At 53.6% G+C, this 17,340-nt stretch overlaps 5 protein-coding genes across 5 annotated transcripts; 2 read left to right on the plus strand and 3 right to left on the minus strand.

Annotated features, from left to right (window-relative positions):
* Window positions 1-150: 150 nt before the first annotated feature.
* Window positions 151-1,558, minus strand: BBA_02982 (norsolorinic acid reductase; the record flags this gene model as incomplete). The annotated part of the gene is made up of 6 exons (XM_008598079.1): window positions 151-180; window positions 230-776; window positions 835-959; window positions 1,016-1,161; window positions 1,211-1,310; window positions 1,364-1,558. 6 exons carry the CDS (start codon window positions 1,556-1,558, stop codon window positions 151-153), a joined length of 1,143 nt encoding a protein of 380 aa, XP_008596301.1.
* A 945-nt stretch (window positions 1,559-2,503) lies between these two features.
* Window positions 2,504-5,191, plus strand: BBA_02983 (uncharacterized protein; the record flags this gene model as incomplete). The annotated part of the gene is made up of 1 exon (XM_008598080.1): window positions 2,504-5,191. The coding sequence occupies one exon, from the start codon at window positions 2,504-2,506 to the stop codon at window positions 5,189-5,191; it is 2,688 nt and encodes an 895-aa protein (XP_008596302.1).
* Window positions 5,192-6,506: 1,315 nt separating this feature from the next.
* BBA_02984 (squalene epoxidase) lies at window positions 6,507-8,000 on the plus strand (the record flags this gene model as incomplete). The annotated part of the gene is made up of 1 exon (XM_008598081.1): window positions 6,507-8,000. The coding sequence occupies one exon, from the start codon at window positions 6,507-6,509 to the stop codon at window positions 7,998-8,000; it is 1,494 nt and encodes a 497-aa protein (XP_008596303.1).
* Window positions 8,001-8,483: 483 nt separating this feature from the next.
* Window positions 8,484-9,899, minus strand: BBA_02985 (glycosyltransferase family 2; the record flags this gene model as incomplete). Its single annotated transcript, XM_008598082.1, has 3 exons — window positions 8,484-8,885; window positions 8,954-9,703; window positions 9,774-9,899. 3 exons carry the CDS (start codon window positions 9,897-9,899, stop codon window positions 8,484-8,486), a joined length of 1,278 nt encoding a protein of 425 aa, XP_008596304.1.
* Window positions 9,900-10,992: 1,093 nt separating this feature from the next.
* On the minus strand, window positions 10,993-12,585 carry BBA_02986 (uncharacterized protein; the record flags this gene model as incomplete). Its single annotated transcript, XM_008598083.1, has 2 exons — window positions 10,993-12,014; window positions 12,069-12,585. 2 exons carry the CDS (start codon window positions 12,583-12,585, stop codon window positions 10,993-10,995), a joined length of 1,539 nt encoding a protein of 512 aa, XP_008596305.1.
* Between the last annotated feature and the right edge of the window lie 4,755 nt (window positions 12,586-17,340).

Here is a 17,340-nt window from a genome sequence, read left to right on the forward strand (position 1 = left end):
AAACAACGCATATAGGCAAGCGGCGCCGCGAACAGTCGACAGAAGTTGAGGTACCAATGCTATCAGAATTTCCCAGCCAGAATCTTCTAATCTTCACATTCTTCATGGAAATGTTCCCTGTTCCCACCGATTCATGTGCGGGCGAAAGACCTACTCTGCCACTTTTGAAGGTTTGATAGGCTACAAGAGGGTCAGTAGAACAGCAGCGAGTCGAATATGTGCGGCGTACCTGGACGTCTTCAACGTGGTCATAGTTGCCACCCAGTACGGCGAACTTCACGTTGCCCTGCGCTGTTGGCATCTCCTTGCCCCAGAGAAAACTGTTCGGGAATCCCAGGTCGAACGGTACTGCAGCTTCGATTTCCTTGATATCTCCGGGGCTCAATTGGATATTGAGTGCGTCAATGTTTCCTTTAATGTGCTCAACCTTGCGCCCGCTAAGCACTGGAAAGACGTATGGCGCCTTGTGCATGACATATGCAATGGCGACACCGGTGGGAGCCGCATTTTTACGGATTGCAACAGCCTCAAGTGCAGCAGTGACGTTTGTCTGCACCTCATTATACTCTTGGTTCGCTCTGCCCTCTTGAGCCCTGCGCTGCTCTGCGGTCTTGAACTTGCCACCGCCCAGGGAGCCCCATGGAGCGAGAGCCATTCCCTCAGCACGGCACATGGGGATGATGTCGCGTTCAAAGTCCCGATGAGCTGCTGACCATTGGCCCTGGTAGACGCTGAATTGTCGCATACCATGGTTTCTAGCGTACTCGTTTGCTTTACTTGATATGTGTTAGACAAATCGACTTGTTCGACAGTACAAAGTACAAAGTCACTTACCTAGCAACCCATGCTGGGGCGTCACTGATACCAAGATACAGCACTTTGCCACTGACGATGAGGCTGTTGAGGGCTTGCATCATTTCTGGTATCGAGGTACTGTAGTCCCACCAGTGAACGTAGAGCTACAAAGGCAATGAGCTCAATATTGCAAATATAGATATGCGTTCAGCACTCTCACCAGATCAATGTAATGCGTCTGTAGTTTCTGCAAACTTGCCGCAACGGAGGCATGTAGGCTTTTACTACCACATCCATTCAAATTGATTTTAATGTTTGCGTCGCCTTCTAGAGGTACAAAGGCTGTGGTGTACTTGGTGGCAATGACTAGAATGGCCATCAGCCATACAGCAGTCTGAATAGATCACGTACTTACCCATCTCATCGCGGTTCCGGCGCCTCTTCATCCACTCGCCAAGCCGAATTTCGCTCTCTCCAGATTGGTAATTGTTGGCCGTGTCAATGAAATTACCCCCCTTTGCTCATTAATAGATGTCCTCGACTAAGTCGGTAGCGCGGCGAAACTCACTTGCTCGTAAAAGTAGTCTAGGATTTCCTCCGTCGTTTCCTTGGTACACTCTCCCAACCAGTGTAGCCAGCTATCTCCAAAATTCATTGCCCCTAGGCATATAGGACTGACCCATACAGAAGCGGTCGGCGAAAGTAGCCTGTACCGGCCCAAATTGGATCTCGGTGGTGGAGCAGGAGGGAAGTACACGGGCATTTGGAAGGATGGTGAATCGGTCACTCCCTCTTATTACTCAAAATACTCTGAACAACCGGTGGCTTGCGCACTTTGACAATTAAACTGCCCATGAAAGTAGATAGGAATGTTTAAGAAATAGAGGGGGACATCGCAAGTTATCTGTGACCCGTTAATAGGCTGCAGGTTGCTCCTGCCAGGCAGGGTTGGCGGCACGAACCCAGATCATTAAGCTGCTTGAACAGCATATGTATAGTATTCCGGGGAAGATTATGCACTTTTAAAAGTAACATTAGAGAATGGTTTGCTCTCAAAATGGCATTGTCTAGGCGGAAGTTGTCGCCAATCTTCACTTAGCCAGCAAAGGACGCGATGCCTCGAAAGAGTATGTTACTCGCTATTGCAATAGGCCGTTTGCAATTCGCCGTAGTGTCCGTGCTCGTCTTACCCAAGTCTCCCAGTGAGCCGGTATCGTCAATCACTATCTCTTGAGGAATTTCGGTAATTCAGTGGTAGGAAGGTAGGTCAAGAAAAGTCTGGGACGGAGAGTGGTGATGGAAGCGCTGTGACACAGGCCCTCACAGGCTCTCTACTGGCCCTGCGTGCAGCGGCTTGAACAGCAGCGACCGCCTACAGCCTCCCATCGAGGGAAATCAACACACTTAACCGACATTCAATCAATTACCAGATTATAATCATGTGCAAATTAGGCTATACGCTAATTTCTTAACCCATCAATTGATTATCGACTTTTTTATACCAGCAGGCTCGAGCTTTACTGATTGATAGTGTGGTGGCGCTTTGCCGAGGAAATGCCGCCCCAGAATAATTGTCTGCTTTCATGCTGCTCCGCGGCATCTCCATCAGCCCATCTTCTTCACTCGACGCGGCCCTGGAAACAAATCATCTAGGGCCAATTCAAACGCACGAACATTCGGTGGTCTTGCACCATGACTCGCCACGCCAATGGCTTCCTCAAGTACCGCGCTCTCTAAGACGGCCATCAATACCCTGCGCGGCGTCCTGTTCACGACATCCTTCTCCATCGTCCTGCTCGCCGAGGAGCGCCGCCGCCGCATCAAAATTGCCCGTGCTGCCGTCGATAATGCCCGTAGAATACACGCCGCCAAGGCCAACCGTGGTGCTGCGACTACTGCAATCATCGAACCATTCGACCTGGATGCTCACCTAGCCAGGCTCGAAGGCGAGTCTTTCGTCGCCCAGTCGCACACGCCGAGGAAACCGTACGGCCGGGAAAGACGAAGAGGGATTGAGGATTCAAGCGTCTCTTACACTACTGTCGCCACCTCAGAGTCTCGCGCTACCGTGCCCGACGCGCCATCCCGAAACATCCATGATGAACCCATTTCTCTCGTTCGAATTGCCAGGGCCATGGCCGCTGGACAAAGGTCGAGCGATATTTCGACAGTCAAACGTGCTACGGAGTCCAGAAACAACCAAAGAAAGCACCCCACCGTCGAAAACAAGACGGACATTGTGGTTCGAATGTCGAGCCAAGCTTCAGCAACTACACAATCAGTTAAGGTCCCGAGCCTCTCGGCACAGAACAACGCAGTTCTGCCCAGCAAATATCTTGAATACGAGCATCTTATAGTAACGCCACGAGATAGCAATGAGGCCTCTACCGAGTACAACGAGGCTGTGGCGGTTCTAATCGAGGCAGTTCAAGCGCTACCACAGAAACCCAACACAAATGATGAGCAGTCGCATATTTTTAGCACGGCAGTAGAAGCTCTTCAAGGTGTCGAACACCATGGTGTCACCCGACGTTCATTTCGAGAGATATTGAAAGATATCGTCGTGAACCTACTGAAATATTCTGTTGATATGACTGCAGATCAAATGAGAGCAGTGCTGAAGGCGTCGCTCTTTTTGAAGCGATCGCTGGTCACAATTTTGACTCGATTCTTGGCTTGGATGGACAATTACCGACCGGAAGATGTCGTCCACGTCTCGCGAACTATCATTGCATTTTTTACGCAACCAGAGCAGGCCTTCGTTTGGAAAGATGGACAGCTTATTCATGAGCTCATCAGAGTACAGAGCACTCGCTGCGCCAAGCTCGCAATCAAGGGATACACCAACCTAAAATCTGCCGGGCTATTCGCAAGAATTGACATACCAGAGCAGGAATATGCCATTAGAAGAGAAGCGGTCATTGCAGCCTGTGCGGCGGAGCAGACGCGTTTCATCGACGATGAAATGATTGTGCTGCGCCAACTGAAGGGTGATGATGTCGTCGAGGCAGACTTTGGGCTACAAGCTGCCCTGATGGCTCGGCAGGTAACTCTCGGCGCCTGCGACACGCTATTCGACTCGCTACGAGACCTTGAGAATTGCAAGAATCCCTCATCCACGGAGTTTCAGGGGCATCTTCACCACCTCACAGACCTCTTCGCAAAGGCACACGATGCTGAGCAACTCGGTCAGTGGCTCAAATACGTCGTGAAAACATATGGCATGGCGCTGCAATCAGACTGGGTCTTTTCCGTGCTGAATGAGTATGCTTATTATCATGACATCGAGGGGATGATGGTATGGATGGAATTCTGTCTCGGGCATGGCCTCAAGGTCGATCGCAACTTTGTCACTGAATGGAAGAAGACTTGCCGAGGACATTTGCGGTTCAGCAAGGACTATCTGCAAATGTTGTGGGAAAGGCTCGCAAAAGTCATGTTATTACCGCAATTAGAGGGTGACACCTATCAGGTCAAGCAGCGTCAAGGAGATTTAAGCACACACTTGGCTGAATTGACGAAAAAAAAGCTTTGGGGCAAGGCATGTCTTGCATTCGAAGCAGCGCTGTCAAAGGATCGAGAAATTTGCGACTTGAGCTTGCAACTGGCGCTAGAAGCGCAGGTACGAGCAAGCCAAGGTAACGCTGAACCAGCTTTGCGACTGTTGCAGCGTGTGCGCGGCTACGGAAGAGACACGACCATTGCACAGCACCGGTTTCTTGGCAAAGAGATTGGGAGGAGGCCAAGTGGCGACATCAAGACACTACTTTTGCAGGCGGTAGAATGCGGCTGCATTGTGCCGGCCGATATTTATACGCTTGCTGTGAAGAAAGTGGTGGAGAAGGATCTCTACGCAGCGCACGAAATCTTACAGCTGGGCGTCAGGCAGCTGGGCCACGGCAAGCTCGCGTTCAACGGACATTGTTTCGCGAAACTGCTCTTTATCCACATCGCGACTCACCAATACGACGCAGCGCAGCAGCTTGTGGCCGAATTTATTTCTAATCGGCCGTTTTGGCACGGCACGAAGCTATGCAAGGAAAGCATCAAGTTTGGCATAAGAGAGCTCACAAAGCGGGTGGCCACGAGGAGGGACGCAGGCGAGTCGAGCGCTGACGACAGTATGCTATCTTGCGAGCTGCAACTGACGGAAGCACTGCAGCAAGCACTGGATGCCAATGTCGAGAGCCGTCATGTGGTTGGATACCAGGCCACGATTGCGGACATGATTGTGCAGCTGGTGGAGGAGGCTGCAAACAGAGACGAGGCCGTCGCTGCGCGAGAATGGCAGAAGAAAAAGCGCGCAGACAAAGCTGCCAGGAGGTTGGCATTTAGCCCACAGACGAAGCCAACTTTGCAAAACGGGAACATCGCGCATATCAGCGTGGATGCCTAAGGGCTCAATGAGAGCCAATGTACATATGTCATTGAGTGCGACCAGGCCGAGGTCTGCACCTGTACACTACAATAAATGGGGTTCAATCTTTTGGTTATAAGGTTTAGAGCAGATACACGCAGTACAGATATCATATTATTTGATGGATTACTAGAGAGGGAAATGGTGACGTGATGAGGCTGTTTAGCGGTACACCAGTGGCAAATAAAAATCGCTACGCTTTCCTTCCTTTTCTCCTACCTCGATCAATTCGATTGAATTTGACAAATTACAACGTACCCTATTTTTAAAAAGGCTTTCTACTCTGCAATCATCTTGTAGGTGCAGTTGGGAGTTGCATTTCATCGAGACCGACAAAGTAGCATCGGAATGCCGGCAATACGAGTACGTCGGAACGATCCGAAAACGAGCCGATGCATGCGTCTAATGGCAAATGTTGGCATCGTACTCTGTGTACCAGTAGCGTTATGCTGTGCATCTAAAACACAAAGAGGAAAGAATGGCATGTGAAGATGGTATGAGAATACAGCAGCATGTTTCCACTATGTCGTCCGAAAATGCCTGATTTTTGCATTTCTTTTTTTTTTACTTTTATTAAATAAAATCAAAGAACAGCTATTCCATGTCTCGGGGACCCTTGGTTTCGTGATGGCAGTCGCCCCACCAGGCACCTACAGGCTACGCTAAATACAACAAGGCTGCAGATTGCAGGCCTAGACTTCCAGGAGCAAGATCAAATGAGAGGCGAGAGCAGCCAACGCTGTTGCGCGGATAATAATTACTCGTAAATGAATTGGTGCAAAGATTGACCCAATCAGAAAATTACCATTTGCTTCCACATAAAGATCCCATCTTGAAAGAAAAACAGGCCATGACCCGATTGCCCGAGTCCATCAAACGCCACCGTAAAAAGGGGGGGGTACCTGGAATCTGCCGATTGACCGCAGTCGCCACCAGTATTCGTATGCACTGCAAGGGCCATTGTGGCTGGCCCGCCCACTTGGTTCAGACAAGGAAAAAAATCCAAGGGCGACGCATCAGTTCATCGACCCCCCGTTTCCACATGCTTATTCTCTCCATTCTTGGCCGGAGCATTGTCTTTTGTTGACTGCGGTTTCCTCTTCCTAGACTGACTAGTTCTGGTTTATTTTATCATTCTTCTTTACACCGCCAGAGTCAACTCTTTTCATCCCTACCTATGCCTTGACACACCACGACACCGCCGTAACGAACCAATCTACGAGACGCAATTCGCCTACCGGAGCAGCGAGCAGCGGCGACATTCACACCTAACTTATCACATATACTCGCCGTCATGGCTACCGATGCACTTGAGGCACGCCGCCTGCAGCGCGAAACTCACCACGAGGCCGATGTCGTTGTCGTCGGTGCCGGCGTCTTTGGCTGCGCCGCCGCCTACGCTCTCGCCGAGCAGGGTCGCTCCGTGTTGCTCCTCGAGCGCTGGATGCGCGAGCCCGACCGTATTGTCGGCGAACTGCTGCAGCCGGGCGGAATCCAGGCCCTAAAAAAGCTCGGCCTCGGCCACTGCGTTGACAATATCGACAGCATTACCTGCCGCGGCTACAACGTTATCTATCAGGGGTCCGACGTCCTCATCCCCTACCCAACAATGGACGACCACGGCGGGGTCCCCCACCAGTGGTCCGGCGCTGGGAAAGAGGGCAAGCGCGAGATTGGAAAGGGATTTCACCACGGGCGCTTCGTGATGCAGCTGCGCGAAACGTGCCTCGCGCACCCCAACATCACCGTTCGCGAGACTGAAGTGATCAAGATGGTGCGTGGCGAGCACTCGGATCATGTCCTCGGCGTCGAGACGCGCACGACGGATCACGAAACGAAGAAGAAGACGGCCGACTACTTTTTCGGCCAACTCACCATCATTGCCGACGGCTACGACTCTAAGTTCCGTAAAGAAGTCACTGACACACAGCCAGTCGCGCGCTCCAAGTTCTATGCGCTCGAACTCAAGGACGCCGACCTTCCCGCGCCCGGCTACGGCCATGTCATTATCGGCGACGCCTCTCCCACTCTGCTGTACCAGATTGGCACGCACGAGACGCGCGCGCTGTTTGACGTTCCGCACGGCATCCCCGAGGCCGCTCCCGCGGCTGGCGGCGTCCGCAACTACCTCGCAAACCACGCCATTCCCGCGCTGCCCGCGTCGGTGCGGCCTGCCGCCCTCGCGGCCCTCGAGGACGGCAAGCTCCGCAGTATGCCCAACAGCTGGCTGCCACCCACGCGGCAGGTGCCCCGCGGCATGGTCGTCCTCGGCGACGCCACTAACATGCGGCACCCGCTCACCGGCGCCGGCATGACGGTCGCCTTCAACGACGCGGTCCTCCTCGCGGAGCTCCTCCACCCGAACCGCGTGCCCAACCTCGCCGACGACAAGGCCGTCCAAGCCGCGCTCAGCGCGCTCTACTGGCGCCGCAAAAACTACACCGCCATTCTCAACGTTCTCGCACAGGCCCTCTATGCGCTCTTCGCCGCAAACGATCCCCAGCTGCACGCCCTCCGCATGGGCTGCTTCGAGTACTTTCGGCGCGGCCACACCGACGGGCCCTGCGGCCTGCTCGGCGGCATCATTCACCGGCCCGTCGTCCTCGCCTACCACTTCTTCTCCGTCGCCTTTCTCGGCATCTGGATGCACGTCCTCGAGACTGTCACCAGCGGGCCGGGACCGCTCGGCGTGCTAAAGTTGCCGCTGGCCCTCATCGACGCCGTCCTGATCCTGGCAAAGGCGTGCGTGGTATTTCTACCGCTGATTTGGAGAGAAGGGTTCCGGTGATTTATGTGCCCGACGTTGCATCAAGCCGCTGTCTTTTTATTAAACCTGTACATTTTTTTAGAAAGCATATATTGACATAAATTCCGCCCTTCTTTCTTTATGGGCAGGGTCAGCAAAAACGAAAGACGTTAGTCGATTGTTGGGCATTACGCAGGCGTTTGTTTGTTTGATGAAATTTCTCCCTTCAAGTCGTCTTTTACATTAGAGATGGTGAGGCGGTTTTTATACCCGAAACGCTGGTTGTCTTTTTCGCCATGTACTTGAGGATTGAACACGGGCATGTGCAAACACGAAAGCATGAGCAAAAAGCATGGTCTATTGGGCTGTTTTAGAATAAGCTAGAATCCCTCCTCTATATAATAATTAATGCAATTCGGCACATCCATCTACATCAGCACTAGTCTATCCCTTTCAGCTCGTTGCATATGCAGTCTTTTTTTTCATAGCTGGCATCATTCTCTCACCTCACCCGGGCCCGCTGCCCTACGTCAACCGCCGCCTGTACACACCCAGCATCCAGCTCGCGCGCAGCACCGCCAGGCCGACGGCCATCTTGACGCTGTCCCGCACAACGTGGAGCTTGCTCCCGCCAACCTCGTGCCACTCGACGGGCACCTCGGCGACCTTGATGCCGGGGCTGGCGCCAATGACGCCGCCGTCGGCGCCGCGCAGCGGGCTCGCGGGCGCCGACTCGGCGAGCATGAGCATCTCAATGTCAAAGATCCAGCCCTCGGCGTGCATGTAGGGCACAATGTGCGGCAGCGCGGCGCGCGAAAAGAGCTTGAAGCCGCACTGCGTGTCGCGCAGGCGCGACGTCGCGGGCGGCGTGAGAATGGTGAGGACGAGGTGGAACGAGCGCATGAGAAAGTTGCGCAGGGCAGAGCGCTGTGTTTGTTTAGTCAGCTGCGTCTCTCGAAACATGGATCATGTGCCAAAGATGACAATCAACGTACCTTGACTACTGCGTCGCTGCCAACGAGATGCGCGCGACTGCCAATCGCCACGCCCCGGCCCGAGGCGTCCGTGACCTCGTCGCAGCCCTCCATCAGCTTCCCGACGTCGCTGAAGCGCGTAGCGCCGTCGGCATCGGCAAACAGCACATGGTGCCCGCGCACGTGGCGCAACCCGTGCGTCACGCCGCCTCCCTTGCCGCGGTTCCTCTCCAGGCTCACGACGCGCAGCACGTCGTGCAGCTTCTTCTCGTGCGCGAACCGCAGTGCCACGTCCACCGTCTTGTCGCTGCTGCCGTCGTTGACGACGATAATCTCGTAGCCCGACGCGGGGCCCTCGGTCTGGGACGTCGCGCGGCGGCGGCGGTGGTGCTGCTGCTGCTGCTTCCGGGGACTCGACGTTGTGGATCCGGGACGGCCAATGTGCTCGTCGAGGTAGGCGACGGCTTCTTCGAGCGTCGGCAGGATGCGGTCCTCTTCGTTGTATGCGGGCAGCACGACGCTGAGACGAAGCTCGGCCGGGTCAATGACGCCCGCGTCAGGAATCGTCGTCGGGTCCGTGTCGGTGCCGCCGGCGCTGCTGCTGTTCCGCGTCGTCTCGCTCAGCCGCCGCTCGGCGAGCCAGCGGTCGTACCAGCACGGCAGCGGGCGGGGTGTCGTTGCGGTTCCATCCGGGCTGCTGGTAATGTATGTCTTTTCCGAAGGGAACGGCGCACGGGGCTTGGGCGCAACGAGGTGCAGCAGGGCAAAGAGCTGAGGTCGTCAGCATCAAATGGGGCAAAGGCTTTGCGCCTGGAGGAGGAGGGGGGGTTGCTGTACGAACCGACAAGAGCCCAGCGAGAAGGAAGATGACGAGAAAAACAATGAGGATGTAGACGGGTGTCGCTCGAATCCAGGCCATTAGCGGATGCAGGATGCGAGCCGCAAGGTCCGTCGGTGCGGGAGCCATCGCGGGCGTGGGCGTAGGTGGTCTTGGTGCCCCCCCGGTGTTTTGGGGGTAAGAGGTGCACGGATTCGGATTTCAGACACGCATTGATATTGTTCAAAGAAAGGAAACACGATCAAAAGAGTAACGGCGAAAAGGGAGAAACTCAATTTTGCAGTAAGGCAGATCAGTAAAAAAAAATTGGAAGGAAAATAACACGTTGTGGCTGAAGAAGATGTGAAACAAAGTGAATGTGGCCTTGCAGCTGTCAAGCTTAGGAGCAAACGGCATACGTGGTGAAGAAAAGACGTTGCGTAGGTACCTGGCCGGTGCGGCGCATGTTGGTGACGTCTGCCGCCGCGTGCGCCGCAGTGGAGTGCGGCAACGCTACCCTGAATCTGAATACGACATGGGCGATTGCAACGCGCAGGGTGCAATCGAGTCCGGGTAATGAGTCTGGCGTTTTTTTAGGGCGGGGGTTCTTTTTGGTAGAATATGTCTATTATCCGTTGTCGTTGATTGGAGAACACGCATGTTGCAGCGCTTTGCGCAACTGGTCAAGCTCGAGATGGACATTTGCTCAATGTTGACCGACTGACTCGTCTCAAGCTGTCGCGAAAACATTGACCGGAACTATGTAAAGGTATATTCAAAAGCATACAAGGATCGTATCGACTTCAGCTATATGAACAAACACCACGAATCATCTGTTGTAGAACATGTCTTGCTTGTAGCTACATATGGCTGTCTGTATATATTCAACATCTACTACACCGTCAAATGGCATCATCCATCGCCATCTTAGAAGAAAGTCTCTATGTAACAAGAAAAGACAGTGTGGTCGTAAAAGTCGTCAAATTCACCGCCCATAACTGGCCTTTTGCCAATGCCTTTTAGCGTTCCACGTCACGGCTCGGACCGTCGGCGTGGCGGACGTGCCCACCACATTTTGGTGGGACATGGCCCTCATAAAAGTCGTGCAGGAGGGAATTGTGAAGCGACAATCTCTCGCAAGATGTGCTTCAATGTAAACAAAGTAATACATGCAGTGTAATGATTTATGGAAAACTGTGACAAATATCATATAATGCTGGTGAATCGGCCAATATTCGGATGCTTATGCCGTAATAGGCGACGACTTGGAGAACGACCAGCGCGTCTTTTTTCCCTTGCCAAGCTTGCCGCGGCTAGACTTTGAATCGTACGAATCGGGCACCGGCTCAGGAAAAATGTTGACCAAGTTGTCGTGGGCAAGCGGCGGCGGCATCTCGGAGCGGCTGTGACGCGCAAAGGTATTGGAAACAATGGTCTCCATTTCGGGCTGCTGCAGCTGAGCTGCAGGCGTCGACGGATTGTGCTCCTTGACGCGAGCATGATACGTGGCATAGCCGCCAGAGGGGGGTGTCGTGGGCGCGCTGGTAAAGTCGAGACTGGGGCTCGGAATTGAAAAGTTGCCGAGATTCAAGTCGCTCGAGTTGCGGGCGGCCGGTGGCGCAACGGCTGTCGTTGGAGATGCCTTGGGCGTAAAGCCGCCAAAGCCGGGGCGCTGCTGTGAGGAATTTTGGCGCGCAGCGTTGCTGGGTTCCAGCTTGCTGTCGCGCGGGGTCATGGCAGGTGGCGGCTGGTTTGGCGTCGTGGGAATGAAGTTGAAGCCTCTCATAGACGGCGGCGGCGGGCGTGCATCTCTTGTGGCGGGCTTGGTGCTAACGGGTACAGCTGTCCTATCGGAAATGTCGGAGGAGGTGCGGCGGTGGCTTGGGTGCAGACGGTGGGCATAGCCGGAACCTGGTCGGGGAGACTCTGGGGCCTGCACTTGTTGAGCGGCCGTGGCCGGCAGAGATTGCTGTGGCGGGATTTGCTGAGATGCCTGCGTCACAGGTGGTTGCGCATCGAACTGGACCTGAGCCTGCTGGGCACTTTGAAGCTGCTTCGCTTGCTGCGTATGCTGAACCTGGTGATATGTCTGCAGCTGCTGGACCTGCTGGGCCTGCTGGACCGGGTGGTATGTCTGCTGGGCCTGGTGGGCCTGAGGGACCTGCAGAGTCTGTGATTTCTTTGGGTGATTGGAGGACATGGTCACCATTTCAAGTTCATCGTGAGAACTGTTGGATGCTCTGGAGCTTCCTTCCGGTGTCGGATCTAGCCACTAGGGTCAGCAAGGTCAAACCGCTATGAGCTAGAGCTCAAGCTCACCTTTGCTAACAGCGGTGCTGCTGCCGCCTGAAATATCATAGGCGGAAAAGGAGTGTCTGCTGACCTCCTTGCCCTTCCAGGAAGACGGGCGAGAGCGAACGGCGTCAGGCATAGAGTAGACGACCTCGCGGCCGGGTCCGTAGGGGTGATGAACGCTGTTGGAGCTGTAGGCGCGGGGCATGCCGACGTGGGGTGTGGCCTCGCCGTTGGGGTAGGAGACGTAGGAGAGGCCGCTGGAGACGCGCGGCATAGGAGAAATGGTGGTGGTGGAGGGCATGTTCATGGAGTAGCCAGCGGCGGCCATGGCGCTGCGCCTTCGATTTTGCTCGACGATGCGGGGCCTGTCGTTAACTTCTCGCCAGGCGGGTGGCGCCGAGGAGATGGCGTCCGAGGCGGCATGTGTGGGAACGTGCCGGTATGGTGTTGTTTGGGCATCCTTTTTCTTTTGCTCTGCGAGCTTTGCGTTGTGTTCCTTGGCCTGTTGGCGGCTCCTTCGCAAATGGGAGAATATGGACATGGCGAAAAAGGCGTGGTGGTGATACGAGGTGGAGGGTGTCGTGTAGCCGTTTGATGCGTCGAGGCGGCTTGCTGACGCTGCGCGGCGCCCGTATAAAAAGGTAAATGTGCTGGCGGATGGCGGTCGTATGTCTTTTGCTTGCGATATAAATTGAAGGAAGAACGAGATATATATCGCAGGAAGCAAGACCCTGTCTCGGCGAGAGGCTGTGCTGTTTTATTTGTCTCGGCTTTGACCTGTTGCAGGTGGCCAGGGGAGTGGTGCGATGTGGTGCGGTGCGGTGCGGCTGGTGGGTTGGTGCGCTTGGGGGTGACGTTCGAGGATGCAAGGCGTGCAAGTCGAAAATAAGAATAAAATAAACTCGTGCTACACGGTGGAAGAGACCGAATCACAGACTAGAGTAGGCCTGCATGTCTGACGAGAAAAAGAAAATGCGAGAACGATGTGTTGCAGCAAGGCGAGGCCAAGTTGTGGGCGGGCAGCAGTTGGCAGGCAGCAGGGTAAAGTGAAACCCGGGAGTGTGGAGGTGAGGTCCAATTGCAGAAAGGGACAGTAGCTAGATAGAGGAGATGCGGAGGACAGATATGAGAAGATGTGCAGGGCAGATGGAGAAGGAAATATGGGCGAGAGAGATATTGTGATGAAATTCGAGAGGAATAGGACGGGCAAGAAATATATTCGAAAGTGAGAGGGCGATGGGAGGGAGGATATATTAATGCGCGGTGGATTGGAGAATCGTTGTACGTGGGCAAGGTACGGACAACAATAGATAGCCAGGTACTCTGTGCTCTTGCTTTGTGCTCTGTGCTCTGTACCGTGTACTGTGTACTTTGTACCGATCACTCAGAATGCACAGGTATAAGGTACCGGCAACTGATAACTCTTGACTGAACTTGTCTTGGTCCAGTAGTGCCAGAGTGCCTTGTACGAGGCGTAGACGGTGGCGTGGCGTGGCACCTGGAGGAGCAGTTGCGCGGCGGGCTGCGGTGGCTTGAGACGCAGCTGGAACTGGAGAGTCGCAATTGGACGGTACGAGCAAAGCAATGTGGTAATTAGTTTGCTGGTGAGCTGCACCGGTTTTGATGGCAAGCCAGAAGCCGGGCAATGGGGTGGGAGATGGTGGGCTCAGGCTGCTTTGAGTAGTGTGTATTGTCGGGTTGTAGAGAAAAAGTAGTGACTGCACAGTGGACGACTGGCTGGGTATTAGTTAGACTGCAGTCGTATCGTTTTGATGAATTTGAATCTTGTTACGTGTACACACCGACGAGGAAACCAGGCTCCAGAATCCGAGCGGGAGGAGCGGGAGGGCGGAACGGGGTGCGGCTCGTATGGTGGCCCAGGGCTTGTCTGGCAGCCAACGCAAGGCAAAAGTTTGTATGGAGGGAAAATGAATGCGAGAAGGGCGTGATGCGATGGTTTTAAAAGCTAAATGATCATGTAGTCGGACGCAGAGGAAAAAAGATAATGCAAAAGAAGAGGGGCGCAGAAAATTGAAGCAAAAAGGAGGAGAGGCGGAGAATTCTGTCGAGCGAGGTGTTGCGGACGAACTCGTTAATAAGAGGACAAGGCAAACGAGAACAAGGCAAGATAAAAAGAGACTGCCGTTTGCAATTGTTCATTCGTTATAACAATACGGAATACCAGTCGCAAGTTAATGATTACCGTGTGAGATGGAGAAATCAGCGCCATTTTTAGCCCAGCGCCCTATGGCTTGCCCCATCTCCCACTAAAATTTGAGCTGGATTAGTGGAGTTTCCGAAGTGAATGCCGCTAAAACTCGCCTAGCTATATGTGTAAAACGCACTAACTGCACGCCATGACAATGCCTTTGTTAACTCGGTTCCTCTTGATGATACAAATATGAAAAAAAAAAAAGAAAAAAAAAAAAGAAGAATTGATAAAAAAAAAAAAACACAGACTTTTCAATCTCGAGGCCAACTTGCGACAGGGATCCCTGGCTCAGCGATCCCTGGTTTGATCAACACGATGCGTCCAAGAGGGGCCGCTGCCAGCAAAGCACTGGACCCGTCAGGGACAAGGCAGCACAGTCCCGTATCGCTGGATCTTCTCTTAATAAGAGTCGTGACAGGGAAACAAGAGCGAACAAGATTGAAAACAAGCCAAATGTCATCCTACCAAGCCTTTCTTGCCTTGCCTTGTCCGCTCGATAACCTACCCAGCTCTCGCATGTACAGCGTCCACTCCCCACACGGCTTCGCCGCTTTAGTTATTACCTACACAATCAACCATAACTTCATAATTCGGGGCTTACTTTCCGCCCTATACACCATACCTCCCAATAGCTTATCTATCCATACTGTGCCATATTGAAATGCATAGACGACGTCCTAGCTGCATGCCTCCAAGTAATCCTCCTGACCCCCCCTCTTCCCCAGCCCAGCCCAATACCACCTCGTCTTGGCCTCACCAATTGCAGGCCAAGCCAGAAGCACCGTAAAAGGCCCTTGAGAGCTGGGGACGTGCGGCTTCGCTTCGCAGCCCCTCTTCCTTTAAAATATCACCGAGTAGCGTCCACTATCCAGCTCCGGCTTCGAAACCTGTATCAAACAACCAAATATGTCGATATGCGAACAAATATAGAATGTAAAAGTCTTGAGTAGGTCGTGATGCCCAACACGCACGTCTTTCGACATGGGACACCATGCAAGTCTCACATTTCTACCCATTTTATTGGCACTTTTGCTATTTATTCTTCTTCTTCGTCTTCTTCTCCTTTCCTAATCCTGGAAGGGCTGAGCACGACATGCATGCATGCATACATGCCTGCGTCAGACGTTGGGCGTTTTGGCTTTAGCAGTCACCACAACTCGGCATTCTCAGCTCCTCGACCTCCACACCTCTCGTCACTGATAACATCATTGACTGCTCCAAAACCTCTCCAAATACGGGAATAAGTCTGCAGCGACAGCCACTGACAGGCGCACGCCATCGACATTCTTCTTTCCTTTATTGACCGTGTCTCGGCTTCAGTTTACCCACCAAAAGCTTTTCTTTTCTGGCAAAGTTGTCCGCAAGGTTTTAGCTCGCCTTGTTTGCACACCGCTTACGGCGCGCTGATGATGGCGCAACAAGAAGCCTTTCCCGCGGCACCTCTCTTCACTAATCAACGTGACCCTGCGCCCTATCATCAAGGTGAGGTTGGGCGCACCGGCCGGGATGGCGTCGTCGCCGACGGTAGGCTGGACCGCCACAGTGGGTTTTGGGCCGCCGCGTATTTACACATATGCAGATTGCTCAGCCTGGCTGAACTCGATGCCGTCAATGTTCGGTCCGCGGAAGCAGCACCGCGAAGACTTTGCGTTTATTATTATGATTATTATTTCATTTAATTTCGTGACCTGCCGCCTGTATAATACCGTGCATAAACAATGAGACATGCTTGAGTACTAGGTAAAGAAAGCCATGACGCCACTCGCTCGGTTTGACCACTTCAGGCGCGGGGCTGTCGACGCCGAGTATTCCGTGCACAAGTTGTTACATACGAGATATTCAGACAAATGGACCCCTTTGATCTGGGACCGGCCCCGTGTCAGAGGAAGAAAAAAAGAGGAAAAAAAAAGGCTGGGCGAAGCTCGTATTGACAAGGGCGATATGATCTGGGATGGGCTCAGCCGTTGATATCAGTAGTTAATAAGCGGGTCAGGGTGGACCAATTCGTTCAGACGGGCGGCTTCTCTTGTGGAACTTTTCGGCGTCGACTCAAAAAAGTTTATCTTGGTCAACACTCTAGGAAGAAGAGAAGCGGGATTGGCTGGACCTGATCGTCCGATACAGAGACAGACCTTTGCATGCACGGTTTGCCGAGCGTTTCGCAGTTTTCGTTTGAGTTCTGGCCAGACTCGTCGTCCACGCATGAAACAATTACCCCTCCTCTCCCCAGCCGCATTGACAGAGGAACTCGCGACGAATCACATACACTGGCAACCTGAGCTATCTGGGGCGCTGGCGCTTGTCTTTCAGCTTGTTCGGAGACCGTTTCTTGTCTTCAACAACGCAGAGCAATGCGATTCCACCTAATCGCGCACTGACGCTGGTTGGGGTTAGTCCTGCATGGTGGCGGCTCTAGGCTGGTTTCGGCTCGGACAAGGAAACGGGAAAGCTTCTACAGGGGGAAAAAAGAAGAAGAAGAAGAACAGAAAGGGAATGAATTCAAAAATGGCTCCGTGATGTAGAGCCTGACGAACTTGGGCTGAAGAGAAAGCCATGCTGGGTTCGTCAACAAACCCTTGGCTGGTTGGTGCCACGGCGTGGTGATGCGGTGCGAGCCCAACAGTGGCATCCGAGGCAGCCGCCGCCGCCGCCGCCGTGTGCGATGATGGGGAATGGGGGTATTCACATGTGCCATGTGTCTCATTGAAGATGGTGACGGGGTCTCTTTTTTCATTTCACTCACATATTTGTGGCTCATGAGCGGCCTCATTCCGCCCAACCTCAGCTATTGAAGGTCGTGAAGACGCTCGGTTCCGAGGGCGACGCACATCATCAGCCTTCGATGCAGCCACCCTCCTCTGTTTACAACGCGCCACGCGTAGACTTGGCGGCGACTCCGATGATGCCGAGACTCTGAAGATGGGCGAGAGAAGCATCCAGATAGGAAAAAACCGTGCCATGAGGCTGGTTCTGCAAGCCGCATGCAGGCATCGCCGCCACAGCTCCAACAAGACGTCGCACGTGGACGCCGCGTTGCAGGTCCGTCGTGCCAATGACAATTTTGTACCAGCATGGGGATGTTGG

This window comes from Beauveria bassiana, assembly GCF_000280675.1.
Source record: "Beauveria bassiana ARSEF 2860 unplaced genomic scaffold BBA_S00006, whole genome shotgun sequence".
In the NCBI taxonomy this organism is placed as follows: domain Eukaryota; kingdom Fungi; phylum Ascomycota; class Sordariomycetes; order Hypocreales; family Cordycipitaceae; genus Beauveria; species Beauveria bassiana.